At 41.3% G+C, this 14,026-nt stretch overlaps 1 protein-coding gene across 5 annotated transcripts in view; it reads right to left on the bottom strand.

Moving 5' to 3' along the window:
• Positions 1-3,591: 3,591 nt before the first annotated feature.
• Positions 3,592-14,026, bottom strand: part of Kcnma1 (potassium calcium-activated channel subfamily M alpha 1) — a 680,238-nt gene continuing 669,803 nt past the window's right edge. For 2 of the 5 annotated variants that reach the window (XM_055605732.1, XM_055605734.1), the window contains 3 exons: positions 12,827-13,051; positions 10,425-10,453; positions 3,592-3,912 (listed from right to left, as the gene is read on the bottom strand). In XM_055605732.1, coding sequence (XP_055461707.1) covers positions 3,761-3,912; positions 10,425-10,453; positions 12,827-13,051 — 406 coding nt within the window. In that variant the 3' untranslated portion in view covers positions 3,592-3,760. Of the gene's footprint in view, positions 3,916-10,424; positions 10,454-12,826; positions 13,052-14,026 lie in introns of all 5 variants that reach the window. The other 3 variants (XM_055605733.1, XM_055605730.1, XM_055605731.1) reach the window with 2 other exon arrangements.

Raw genomic sequence — 14,026 nt, 5'->3', positions numbered from 1 at the left:
ACAAGGTTCTTCTTGATGATGAAAATGATAGATCAAAATTACACTAATGTATGTAAGCAGCAAAACACATTGTGTTAATGAAAGCAAACCAAAGAAACTTAAAATGAAATGAGAAGTAAGGGAGACTGTACATTGGAGGACATTAATGGGAATAACAACAGGAGAGTAGGGGTGTCCAGATTCTCTCTATGCACTATTGGAATTGTGCTCTAGAGATGAAGAGACTATCCAAAGCTGTACTGCACCAAGAGACAGAGAAGGTGGGGCGTAAGTTTTTAAAGAGAGACCAGAATGAACAAAACTGGCTCATCAGTAATGGGAGTGAATCTGAATGGAAACCTTTGCATCTTGACTATAAGACCTTCCAAGCTGAAAAGCATAGGAATGAACTTGACAGTTCTATGTCCAGAGCAGAGAGTGGATACTCTGTTCAGCTCAGAAATGCTACATGGGTGACATGGACAGAACATACAGCTCTGAAAAAGATTGTCTCCAAGGGCTTGGCTGAGGCAAGGCAGCCACTGCCTTTGTCAGTCTGACAGGGACCTGAGCCATCTCAACAAGCCAGCCTCATGTTTAAGTCATTAAGACTTGAGGGATTTAAAGAACATGTTCATAGTTAGTAGCCAATTGTGTAAGAGTGCCTTTGAACCTTAAAATCAGGCACAGTTCAACACTTTTTGTTTTCCATCCACAAGAGTCCTAATTTTATGCATTTTCTCTTTCTCTACTTCCAACTCAACCCAAACCATCTAATTCATTGACTAAAGTCTATCAACACTTAAAAACAACAACAACAAAAACAAAATATAACTTGTAGAAGGATGGCTGTTCTTCCAGGTGACTTAGTCACGATCTCTTTTTAAACATAAAACACCTGAAGTGAATGTCTTCAGTTGGTTATAGCAGGGAAGGATATTTCCAAATATAGTTGCTTAGATGGAAGCACATTGCCTCCGTGAGAAAAATGGTGATGGGAATGATGATGATGTACTCATACACAGGTAGTTTCTGTTTTTCAAATGATCTGATTTCCAAAGCACCCAAGCATCATTAGTTTGCCAAGATAGCAATTCTGGACCCCAACCAAGGACTGGAGGTCAGCGCCTTCTGATGTGGAGTATTCCAGAGAGGACCACCACTGGCCTAAGGAGAATGTGGTTGGGAAGACTTGGAAATATGATGTTTTACCCTACACAGGATTCAGAACTCAACAAATGAAAACAAACTGGAAACTTTGGGTGTTGTCTTGAGCCCTCCAGTTATATTAACAAATGTTATTTCTGCTTTGCCTGATATGCTGTGCATTTTTGCAAATGGTGCCACCATATGGTCATTTTCCATACCACCTTCGAATCATGCTTGATTTGTTCCTCATATATTGCTCTCTCTATCTTAGAAGGAAATGGATTTCTACTATGTTGGGTGTAGAAAGCTGCTTGGTGAACTGAGGGAGCCCCTTACTATAGAAACTATCATTGTAGCCATTGTGGTTAAGAAGCAGACTTAGATTTCAATCTCTAGGTGTAGTGGAAAATTATGCCTCTGCTTTCCTGCCTTGCATGGAGTGGAGTGCTGAGAACACTATTCTTCCAATGGAAGATTATTTAGGGAAACAACATTGGTTGCCATAGGAGACTGAAGAACTAAGACAAATTCAGACATGGTTAGTGAGGATGAGTGTGAGGAAGAGCCTACTCTGGTTCAGAAGGAAATAAGAGCGTGGATTGACATGAATGTACTTAGGTAACCCCAATGCAAAATCATGATGCTCAAGGAAGTCTTAGCTTTCAGGAATGCTGTCAATATCCTGGCAGTGAATTCTCCCCACCAGCACATTTGAGTTCTGTTGGAAACCAAGAAATGCTTATAAGCCTGAATATAGACTGCTGACGTCCATTTTAGCCTGAGTAGACTAGTGATTGATTATAAATATTTTTGTGTTAACGATCCAATCGGACACACATTATTCACAATACTTTTATAGAACTAATTCTACAAAACGTGACAACAGAGTAACCACAGTCCGACAAGTCACTGCAGGACAATGCCTACAAGGTGGAAGCACTACTACAGTGGCTCTGCAGGGAGCAGACGGAGGTGGAAGCTCAGCTTTGCCTACTGGTAAGTGGGGTCCTTAATGGACATATGTTTTCATGGTGATCGCATTGCTTTGCTCTGATCTGATTTGTACTATCATAGCTAGGTACCACAGAGTCATGGCCTAAAAAGTTAATGGAAGAGATGTCACAGGAGTTCAGGGGCTATTTTGGTTAGTTTGGAAAAGTGTCCACATTTTACATTTTTAAAGAAAAAAAAAAATCACAGTCACACCCATGCTTCTCCAGAGACCCTGATGATCATATCAAAGGTTGATCACTGTGAAGTTGAAAGACTTTCTGAGTCATTGGAATGAAACAGTTGCTGAGGTGACTATACACTGGGCATGCATGGGACAGCAGAGCTGAGACATCACAATTGAATCTGAAGACTAGAAAAATCTTTTGACCACAGATTGAAGTGGCTGATACATTTATTTCACTGCTGGTAATTTTCAAAGGCCTTTTTCTAACAGTCTATGTTAAGAGCATGACTTACTTTCCTTTTGGTTGTTATTGTTTTTAGAAAGTATTTTAGTAAGTTTGAATGTTTAGTCCCACCTACTCAACCAAGGAAAGCCAGCAAATGAAAATTTGAGCAAAAGTCATTTCCTTGACAGTAGACATTGTCTGACTTCTAAACAAACAGTTCCTGATAAGCATGAGTTCTTCTTAGATCCTATTGTTATGTAAAACTATTCATTCATGTTCACAGACTTTCAGGCTAAAAGCTCTGAGTGGGGAAAAAAACTCAACAGATCCTCCCACAGAACTTGCTTGGGTGACTTAGAAGTATGAAATGAGGAGCAAAACAGCATGGAAGAGGCCCCACTGTAAGAAGGCCTGCTCTTGGGTGCCTCTGGTTCACAACTCTCACATTCTAGGTGTGCCTATAACCCTCCCCCATATCTTGAGCTGGCTGCTGAAACCTGATCTGGCAGCTGCAGAAAAGTTGCAAGGAGCTCTTTCCTCTAAATATATAAACAAAGGATAAGAGATGCTGGAGGAAAACTGAAACTACAAAGATTGGACTTTCAACTGTGGAGATTAATAAGTTTGATTTGTTAAGAGCTGGTGACAATGCAGAGCAAAACACACGCCAATCGAGGGAAGAGGTAAATATTCATTTCTGTTCTTTTGTTTTTTGTTTTTGTTTTTTTTTAGATTTCTAAAATATGTGTGTACATTTTTGTCCATCTCAAATCTGATTTTTAGTAATCCATTTCCCTTAGTTACAAATTGGGGTGGTGACCATCATTCTCCTCCAAGAAAAAGAGAAAGAAAAGAAATGTGCATTCAGGAATCTGGCCACTTACTCATTTTGATTTTGCATTGCTGTGATATATGGGAAGATATCTGGCAATGAAAAAAAAAAAAAGAAAAATATATTTTCTTTCTAATAAATAAAAATAATTTAAAATGCTAGAAGCTATACATGACTATTTAGTATGTTCATTTATAAATGAAATCATTTTCTTTTCCAAAATACATGGAAGCAATATTCAAGGCAAAGAGAAAGATCTGTCTAACTTTATTTTTCTTGCAATCCTTGCTTATTCTAGTGTTTCCACCAGTGATTCAGCATGTAAGAGGAAGAAAAGTCACGTCACCATTTATGAAGTTTGTCAGGCTTTAAAAAAATAGTTCTGGTCTCCTGGGAGTCAACATTCATCTTCAACTTCTCTGATTGGAGGGATCAGGCTGCTTGTGGACTTATATTGGTTGATCTGGTTAACCGTGTGGGTGCTCATGGGCTTGATTTGAATGTTTCTCGGATAGGCATTATCCGGCTCATCTGTAAACCATTTCTTTTCTGCTAAAGGGCAAAATGGATAGAGAACAAGAAGGAGAAACGAGAAGCTTAATTAGTCCTAGGCTGAGCTTCTGGAAAGTTCATTGAAAATGCATAAAGGTAATCAATAGAAGCCGACAGTGAGTAATTGCTAAGACAGTGCAGTGTATAGAAGCCCCCGGAACCTGAACCATGCCTCTCTTTCCTGTAGCAAGGGAAGAGCAAAATGAATGTGCTCCTGGAAGGCACTAGGAGTAGACCACCCTCAGGGACGAGGTTGGAGTAGATGAACACCATCCAGACCGCAGAACAAGCTGTCCAGAATCTTTTTGCAGTTTCACCTCTTCCCAGCCTTTTCTCGACTTTGTTACAAGTAGACTCAAAGGCAGATGTCAACTGTACCACTTCTGTCCTGTCTTCATCCTTTTCATGGTTTCGGGGAGGCAGCATCTTAAAGGAATCCCACAGGATTTGCTGGCCAATGAGAGTGATAATAAGAACAGGAAACTGTTCTGAAACAGAGTTTTGATGTGGCTTTTATATAAAGAAAGAGAACTCTGTGGGTATGGAGTCATGGAAAGAGTTCCAGGAGGCAGGATCTCAGCTGACTATAACAATGCAAGCTGCAAGCAGAGAGCTCATGGAAGCTTGCCATTTTCCTTTCCACCCTAAATACACAAATGGCTGAGAGAGAATGCTGAGTTGGGGCCTTTGGGGTCATTGCAGAGGGCAGCCTCTTGGCTGGGCTGTGCTATTCACAAGGTTCAACTCTAATCTATGCCCCTTTCTAGGACTGAACTCCACTGAAAAATTACCCATGTGTACAGATAGGAAACAACTGGGAAGTAGAACTTCTAGCTCAGGGGACTGTAGGCTTCATTACAGTGGCTTCGGGAAAGGAGAGGGGAAGAAAGACAGCTTTCAAACACATTCACTACTCTAAAGACAATGGTCCCTCTGGCTTCCGTTTTTATTGAGTATGGAGCAATTTACATCTGCCTTGTGTCTGGTTGTAGAACTACCCATTAAAATGATTGCCTAGCTGGCTCTCGTGTTCTCTCTCTCTCTCTCTCTCTCTCTCTCTCGGATGCACGTGTGTGTGTCTGTCTCTGTGTGTGTGTTGGCTCACAAATGAAGCATCTGTAATTAGCTCATGATCACTTTGCTTTTTCCTTCTTGTTCTATATTACAACCACTTCCTGTTTCTTGGCTCCTCAGTGTGGCTACCTCTGGGGCTAGGGAAAAGCCTAAGAAAGGTTCAGGAGTTCCATTTAGCCCTCAGGACACTTGCTTCCTCTCTGTACCTCATTCTCCCTATGATCCGTCCTGCTCTGGCTCGCTCACCTATTATAATTAAGTTCACTTTGATTTGAACAGATTGGACGATAGGAATTCATAATGTTACATCCTCACAGTGAAACTAACTGATTAAGTGCTTTAAATTATTCCCCCTGACAGAATGATAAAGTTACAATCTGTTCTGAGATGATCTACAGCTTGCCAGCCTCCTACAGCTTCTTTCTACATTCATTTATCTTTTTGTCAAGCAGAGGTTTTTTTTTTTTTTTTCCTTTCCCTAAGCTTCAATTCCATAGATCTTTTAAAGTCATCAGCACATCTGAATTATTAATGAGGCTTTAGAGGCAAGACTCCTGATGGGCTGGTTAAAAAAGGTTGTATAGAAATCTGGGACTGTGTACACATCAAAATAATTTCAGCTCCATTTAAAAAACCATTTAGTTCAAGTGTGACATAGATGAACCATTATGCATTTGTGGAAACCAATTTTTTGTGATCTACGATTAAACTAACCTTTCAGAGAAGAGTAAAGTGTGATGGTTATCAGGCTTTAAAAGCATTGCCAGGTCTCTGAAACAATTCCCAACTACGACTTTCTCAAACAGCTTATGTGCAGAGACGGCACTGAGAGAGGAGCCTGGTGTTCCTGCTCTTTGCCCAAGCTGCCCTTGGCACTGGCTGCACAGTTACGCTGAATTATTTTGCTGAAGGGATTTAGCGCTAGGTTGTGTGTGCCAGGTAGGCAGAGTAAGTCTTGCTGATGGAAAGGAGGATGTGTTTTGCGTGAAAGACCAAACAGCTACAATTTGCTGAAAATTTTACAACTGCTGCAGAGAATAATTGTTGAGAATTTAGTATTTACAGTTCAATTCAAAGGGGGCAATTTGACCTTTCACCAAGGAGAGGATATCAATTTCCTCCAGCTGTCTCTAAAAGAGACAGCATTATTGGCCGTATTTAAGCTTCTTTCTCTTTAAATTTCTTGCCAAAAAAGAAAGTATAGGCAGTCTTGCCCCTGTGGTTTGAGACTGCAGCTTCAAGCAAGGATTGCAGGGTTGAAATGTGGTTCTCACTGTTCCTGAGAAGATGCTGTTTAATTCCAGTGTCTCCTGAGCTCTAAATGCCTATGATGTGGGAGGCGTGGTCAAGTAAGATGTTGAGGAAATCAAACTAGTGATGTTCTGGACATTGTCTACAATGTTTGTGGAAAAAGGCATCAGAGTAAGGGGTGGAGGTGGAGGGTCGGATGTGTACATTTTAATGGCCAGAAGCCACTCAGCTTCCATTGAATGCCCCTCAGGTGACAACTTGGCATGCAGAATCTTGCCATTTAAAGACAAAGCTGTGCCAAGGGGCCACTACAAAACTGGGCACTAGAAAGAGGATTCAAAGCAGGAATTCAAATAAGTATGGAAGTGGCTAATGGAACCACACTCTAATGCATAACTTATCTCAGTGTTTGATGTGGCCTTCTTTCACACCTGAGAGGAAAAGTTCTGTGATCTGTGGGGGACTTCTTGGCACCAGACCAAACAAACAAACAAAACAAAACCTAAATCATATCTGTGTTTGTTCCTAAACTTCCTGTGGGTGATATATTCACAGAACCCGCATTCTGAGGATACTGTGTGACCTGTCAGGAACTTTTTTCATAAGGCAGTTAGCGTTAGGGAGAGAGTGACATGTTGCTACATGTGGTAAGCAGACTGCTATAACAAAGCAAAGCTGAGAAATAACTGGAGATAACGTGACGGCTGCACTATGGAGAGCATCATGGTTACAGACCAACTAAGCCGCTGTGTTCACTATGGACAATGTGGAGGAGGCCAGTGAAGTGGCACCAGCTTGTGGGTCAGAGTCGAGTGAACCTGCTTCTCTCGCACTCTCTGTCCCGAAAAGTTTGTGGAATATATCGTATGGTCATTCATCTTTTATAGATTAGGGCTGGAAAAAAAAAAAAACCATTCCTAATCATTTTGGCCATGTCAACAGAACAGGTATCAGTGACTCACTACACATTCAGCATCTGTCACATGAGAGTTAAATGTGTTTACATCTGTACTTGCTGAGTAGACTGGCTGTAATGATTGCCTAGGCATTAGCTTTACGGTTAGCACTGCTGTGAGTATGATGCAGGCATGGGTTGTACCTCCTGAATGTTATGTTTACAGATGAGGTTCTTCAATGGAGAAGCCAGAGGCAGAGGCCTAGGGTGTATAAGGCCTGAGGGCTGGCCTGAAGAATGTAGATTGTGGCAATAGAGATGGCATTGGGGGAACTTGTAGGTAGTCTTCATCTGGAAAGTGAATGAGAAGAAGGGATAATATGATGTTATGCTGTGGAGTTCAGGACTAGGACACAGTGGGTCTTTGTTTCTGAAGTCAGTTTTCACCAGTGGGATGTCCTGCCCCTTGGAGAACCACCTGAGTCTTCCATTGCTAGTATAAGGAAATGACAGGGTTTAGAGAAAGGGTTTAGACTTTCCCTGAGGAAATAACTATTATGGTAAAAGAGGGCTGAGTTACCCAAAGCTCCACAAGCAGAGGGAGAAACAGCTACACTGTGAACACAGAGCTTTTGCTGACTCTGGGTTGTCAGTGCTGTGGGCTTTCAACTTTCCACATGACTACTCCCCAGAGAAGACTGCTAAAAGGGAAACTGATAACACAGTAAAGGCACTTGGGAGAGCTGGCTTCTCTGTAGCACCACACACTGAGGCTTCGAGAGCAAAGGCATGGATTGAAAAGATCCCATTTGGATAGAGAGGACACTGAGACAGCAGTGGCTACAAAGACCTCCAGCCTTCAAGGGCAACTCCATGTTGTTTCCTGAATTATATTTCTATGGTATGCTTCCTGTGGTCACAAAACCCTGATGCCTCCCAGGCAAAACTATGCATCCCACCTCTTCCTCTTCTGTCTAAGCAGAACACAGCCATTACATAGACATAAGCATAGTTTCTACCAGACTCAGACAAGTTTCCTTTGATCTCACTTCTCTATAGTGTACCACGATGACTGTCCGTTTCTGCATCCTTACATCCAGCCAAACCCTGAGGAGACTTTCCCCTTAGGCAGCAGGAATTTCTCTTGCTCACTTCCATGCTAAGTCTCCTTATGGAGTATACTTAACCAGCTTAGTGGCAGGTATCCACAGCTACTTCCTTATCGTATTATCACAAAGCAGGGATTGTCTGGCGGAAGCTGGTGGAGAAATTGATTCGTACCCTGTCTTATCTTCCTCTCCCTGAAGTTTCTGTACTTTCTTGTTCATCAAGGAGCCTGTTGCTATAGGAACCTGGAAAGTTGCTATAATTGTTTCTATTGGGATATAGACACCTTTAAGGCATTCCCTATGCTGAAACACAGTCAGTCAAAGGTTCCCCTGGTCACCTAGGATCTCGATAATGCTGCCAACAGGCATAGTCAGTCTCTCTAGTCACTAGTCTCGCAAGGCTTGTCCCCTGGCTTGGAAGCAGAATCTGGCTCCAAGAGCCTGACACCAGAAAATAAGCTATATCAATACCTCAGGCATTAATTTCCAGTTTTCCAAGAATAAACCAAGGGAATGGAGATAAATTATAAAATAGTTTTAAAATGTAAAAATGATTTCAAATACATATTGTGTATACCTACTTTAACATCCGGAATTATGAAGGCTTAATTTCATAATGGAATTTGAAACATCTCCATAATATGGAAACTGGAAAGTGCAAGGGTTCATTTGAACTGGATTTGAGAAGGACCCCCGTAGCAGCTTTTAGGAATGTTGACACTTCCAGTTATAAGACAGCTGGTGCAAAGCTTTTCCTCCTGCTTTACCAACTCACTTCATCTGTCAACCCTTTCCTAAGCCTGAGTAAGTCAGACCGAATGGCTCACAAACTGCTTCTTTTTCAGAATTGCAAATATCACTGATTCCTGAGCTGTGATTCTTATTAAATGTGTGTATTTTTTTCTCTTCACAGTGTTCTCTCACTTTCTACTATTTCTTGTTTGTTTCTAGTTTGGAGGGGAAAGTAGGGGAGAGAAAACATATGAAGAACTCATATGCCTCCTTCCTAAGGGAGCTTCTGTTCTCCTAAAAGAGGGAGTTTGGAGTCAAATGAAAAATGGTGGAGGAGAGTCTTCGCTCTATTAAGAAAAGTATAATACAGAAGTTTCAGCTGGTACAAGAGAAGTCATGATACCTTTGCCACCATCAAATATATCAGTAGTCACCTCTCAATGATGTGCAATTACCCAGTGGGGATTACGTGCCCAAAGACCAGGGAAAACTCTGAAATTTCATCTCAGGTCACAGTCTGTTCCCATTCCAGTCAATTCCAGTCTTGTTTACTGGGGCCAATAACCAATTCCATTAAAAAGACACTTTGAATTTACTTCTGTCTGCCCCATTTGTGGTTGGAATTTAACAAACATCTGAAAGGCAGGTGGCAGGAGACATATAAGTATTGTCTAGACTGAATCATCAGTCCCTTCATAACTGGCCATGCGCTCTCAAGTTGATTCACACAGCTCAACAGCTTTGACTTTCGTTCATACTGAGTACACAGAAAAATAGACCAATGCATTTGCCATTAATAACCCTCCTATTGAAGATGAAAGGAGGGTCAACTATTAACAGAAAAGCACATTTGCCAAATGGAATAGCTGTGAATATTTTACAGAAACATTTATCAACTGGCATCATTGCTTGATTTGGTAGGTCTTGCCAAGATCAACACAGAGATGTGAACAGACCAGTGGGGACTGGGTTTGGGCAGTGGTGATGGGGGAAGTGGAGGAAGCTGGGTTTCTCAATGGGAAAATGCTTTTGGACTTGGGACAAGGTACCAAGGTGGGCAGGGAGGCCACGTGCAGAGTTGAAGGCAAGCCAGATGTAGAGAAGTTACCCCCAGATTACCCAACCCCCAAACCCAAGAACACCAAGACATACTCTAAGGGGTCTAGCCATAGCAGCAGCACAGCCTCATTGCGCTGAGCAATTGAGAAAGTGGAGGAAGAAAAAGAAGAAGGAAGGGAGAAAAGAAGAGGAGGAGGGGAAGGGAAGGGTGGAGAAGCAAAACAAAATAAATAGAACCACAAACAGAACAATTTAAATAAAAATAAACAATAACAGAATAAAATTTGTAACTCCTTTTTTTTTAATTCCACAAAAGTTTCACAAGGACAACGTTATAGAAGAAAACCCCCAGCAGTGGCTAGGTCATGCAGAACCATTAATTGTCATACCTTGGCCCATTCTAGTCATCCTTGTCGCACTTTAGAGAGAGAAGTAAGCTATGTGAGTTTTACAATGCTTTTAAACTGTCATATTTCCTGTTGAGCACTTTAACTGGCACATTCTTATAGTTATAAATGTTCTGAGGGCATAACTTCATAACCTCCTTTGCAAAGAATGTATGAAGATCTCTCACGATCCAAAACTAGGGTATATGTATATATAGTTATATATATAGTTATATATATATAGTTATATATAAAGAGATAGTTATATGTCATATGTAAATCAAAATACATACGGACAAAAATAATTTGAAAAAAAATACTTCCACTCACAAGACTTTTGAATTTACATGTATACAATGACTCCCCACCCATTGCTGGATGGAGTACTGCACTGCCCCTGCCTTTGGTATGGGGGGAGGTGGAGGTTTGGACAGAGTCTCACCATTTCTGTCAGTAAAAGTGCTTGTCAATCACACAGCAAGCAAATCTCCAAAACCATCATGCCGGAGGGGACAGGGGATCCAAAATCTAAACCCAAATCATTCACCATAAAAACACCTTTAAGAAAGAGATGCTAAAGCTGTGACAGACTTCTCCCCCTCCTTCCTACCCCCTAGTTTATCAACAGATTCCTCAGTAAATGTCTCAAATAGTTTCATATGAGCACAAGGCTAATCTACCCATACCAGAATTTGGTTATGGTAAAGTTGGCCAATTCTTCAGAACTCCTATGTTCCTAAAACATAATTTGCATGCATAAAATAATGATAATTGCATATTGGGGAAAAGGTATCTGTCTACCTTCCCTCTCTTGTTGACTAGCAGTTTAAAAAAGAAAGAAAGAAAGCAACAAAAGAAAAAAAAATAATTACTGAAATGTGTTTGGCTCACTGTTGCTGCCACCTAATTCCCATCTTGAAAATGGCAAGGAGAAGCTCTCTCTCTCTCTCTCTCTCTCTCTCTCTCTCTCTCTCTCCTTCTCTCTCTCTCTCCTGTCACTTGCCTACCTATGTGAATTGGCTGTATGTTAAAGAGGTTGCTATGCTAAACTTTTCCTGCCAGCCTTTTGCTTTGGGACAAAGCAACATATAGCTGTGCCAGCAATTTAACTGTGGTTGCTAGCTTTTGTCTTTGTTGAGTCAACTTTGGCTCCATCCTCCTACATCCTGATTTACCTAGCACGTCAGCTCCTACAAAAAAACAAACAAACAAACAAACAACAACAACAAAAAAAAAAAACATTATCTGCCACTGGGTCTGTCTCCCTCTTGCTCCACCAAAGCCCCAGCCTGAATTCTATCTGAAATTGGGGCTCTCGTTAGTCAAACAAAGGGGAGTAAAAAGGTCCCTTGAGAATGCATGGAAAAATACTTGCTCTTTTCTAAGCATTATTTATTCTGTACATAAGGTAAGAGATTCACCTTTTAAAGGATGTAAAAGTCCCAGGAAGACAGTTCTTAATGACTTACATCTGATATTTATGATACATATGGCTTTTCATCCCAAATGTCAAAAGGGAAAGAAAAAAAAAAAACAAAACAAAACAAAACAACTAGCTATCCCTATGGCAGCATAAGAAACAGAATAACAATTTAATATGCAACTAAACCTCTTTTCGGGTAAATGAAATGATTAAGATTTGATACATCTAGAAGTGGAAACCTGTTTTCTTTTTTTCTTCTGTGTTAAAATTAGAAACATTACCTTGAACTTCTGAAAGAAGCTGGCTCTGAGACAAAAAGGCTTCGGTGAATAAGTAAAAAAAAAAAATCTCTGATGCTCTCTCACAAGTGGAAACTTAATCATCTTTTGTGCACACTTTGAAAGCTTTTCAAATGTTTTGTGAAACTTCAGCCCAGAGTGTAAATAATCAATGCATTTTCATTACTTTTGGTTGCTGGTTTTAAATGATCATATGCTAACTTATTCTGTGTGTGTATAAAAACAGAGAGAAAAGAAATAACAAAAATCAAAAAAATCAAAACCCAAAGCATTCTGATGATCCGGATGAATCAGAATAAATCTGCTGTGCCTGACTGACCCTGACCCCAGGTGCTCCCTTCTAACCTGTGAACTCATCCCTGCAGTGAGCTATTTACGTCTGGAGGATGCTTTTGGGTTACAGTCCCCCTAGAATCATAAATAACTTTTTGGTCCGTCTGCTTATTTGCTGCTGTGCTCAAGGGTTTTATGGTGGTGAAATAAAAATGACAACCACATGCACACTATCATACATATGCAAATGTGTAAAAATAAAAAAAAAGAAAAGAAAAGAAAAAAGAGGGGGCTCTAGGGAACAGGAAAGTTACTCTGTTGGAATACCAACGGGGGAAATGAGTAGCAGATACAATTTCACACACGGTGCCGGCGGATACACATATCAAAGCCGCTCTTCCTGAACGTACTTCTGTTTGTCGCGGGACTCCCTCGACTTGGGCCGGTTGGGTCGATTTGCTGTGGACGGGATGGAGTGGACGGAGGAGCTCTTCTTACTGGAGGACTGTGAGGAGTGGGAGGAATGAGACAGGCTGGCTCGGGATTGGCCAGCGTTGTGGTCAAACTGCATCAGGCAGAAGATCAGGTCTGTCGGTACGAGCTCAAACTCGTAGGGGGGATTGGTGATGACATACCTGGACAGAGAAAGCGAAGGTGTCACGGGCTGAGTTGAGTAGACACATGACTTAACTCTTCCTGAACTTCAAAGAACTAAATGCCTGGCTGCTTCATCTATGTGAGGAAATGAATGATGTACTGGGTACTCGGTATAGTGGCTTCAAATTCTCTTCCAAATTAAAGTAAATCTTCATATTTAGCTCAACAAAGCAGCCAGAAGCCCAGGCAAAGGTGACAGGTTAGAACTGGTAACGAAAAAGCCATACCATAACTCACATGGGCCATATGCATGTTCCCGTACAAGGGTCAAGTTCATGACAAATAATGACCTCACTACACTGTAACTTCTATTCTCCAATGTCCTGCCAGTCACAGACACAATCTCCCTGGTTAATGAGGCCTTGACCTGCCTTCTCTCCATTAGATCAAGCTTTCTCTGGCTGACGCCAGCCACAACTACAGCAATCACCACATTGCTTCTGTAGCAGTGGATGGCAAAGGATGGTCTCAGAGCCCCCACGGACTTCGGGGAAATGCAGGTTGTTGGTCTAGGGATGTAGCCCAGTGGGCGAGCATTTGCCATGCATGCAAGAGCCCTGGGTTCAGTCCCTAGCACTGAAAAGGAGGAAGAAAGGAACAAATGAACAAATTGGAAACAAAAGGAAAAAGTTTTAGCAGCCTCACCCTGTGCTACTGAATCACAAGCCCCAGAGTAGGGCTCAGTAATTCAATCTTTGGAAACTCTGCAGGTAAATCTCATACTTACTGTAACATAGGAATGTATTACTCAGCAACAACTTTTTTACTTATTTTTATTTCATGCGCATTAGTGTTTTGCCTGCATGTATGTCTGTGTGAAGATGTCAGATCCCATGTAGAACTGGAACGAGAGAGAGTTGTGAGCTGCCAAGTGTGTGCAGGGAATTGAACCTGGGTCCTCTGGAGGAGCAGCCAGTGCTCTTAACCAGTGAGCCATCTCTCTAGCTAGTCTG

This window comes from Psammomys obesus, unplaced genomic scaffold (genome assembly GCF_907164565.1).
Source record: "Psammomys obesus unplaced genomic scaffold, mPsaObe1.curated_primary_1811, whole genome shotgun sequence".
NCBI lineage: Eukaryota > Metazoa > Chordata > Mammalia > Rodentia > Muridae > Psammomys > Psammomys obesus.
Note: the sequence above shows the minus strand (reverse complement) of the source record. Positions and strands in the feature narration are given on the sequence as shown.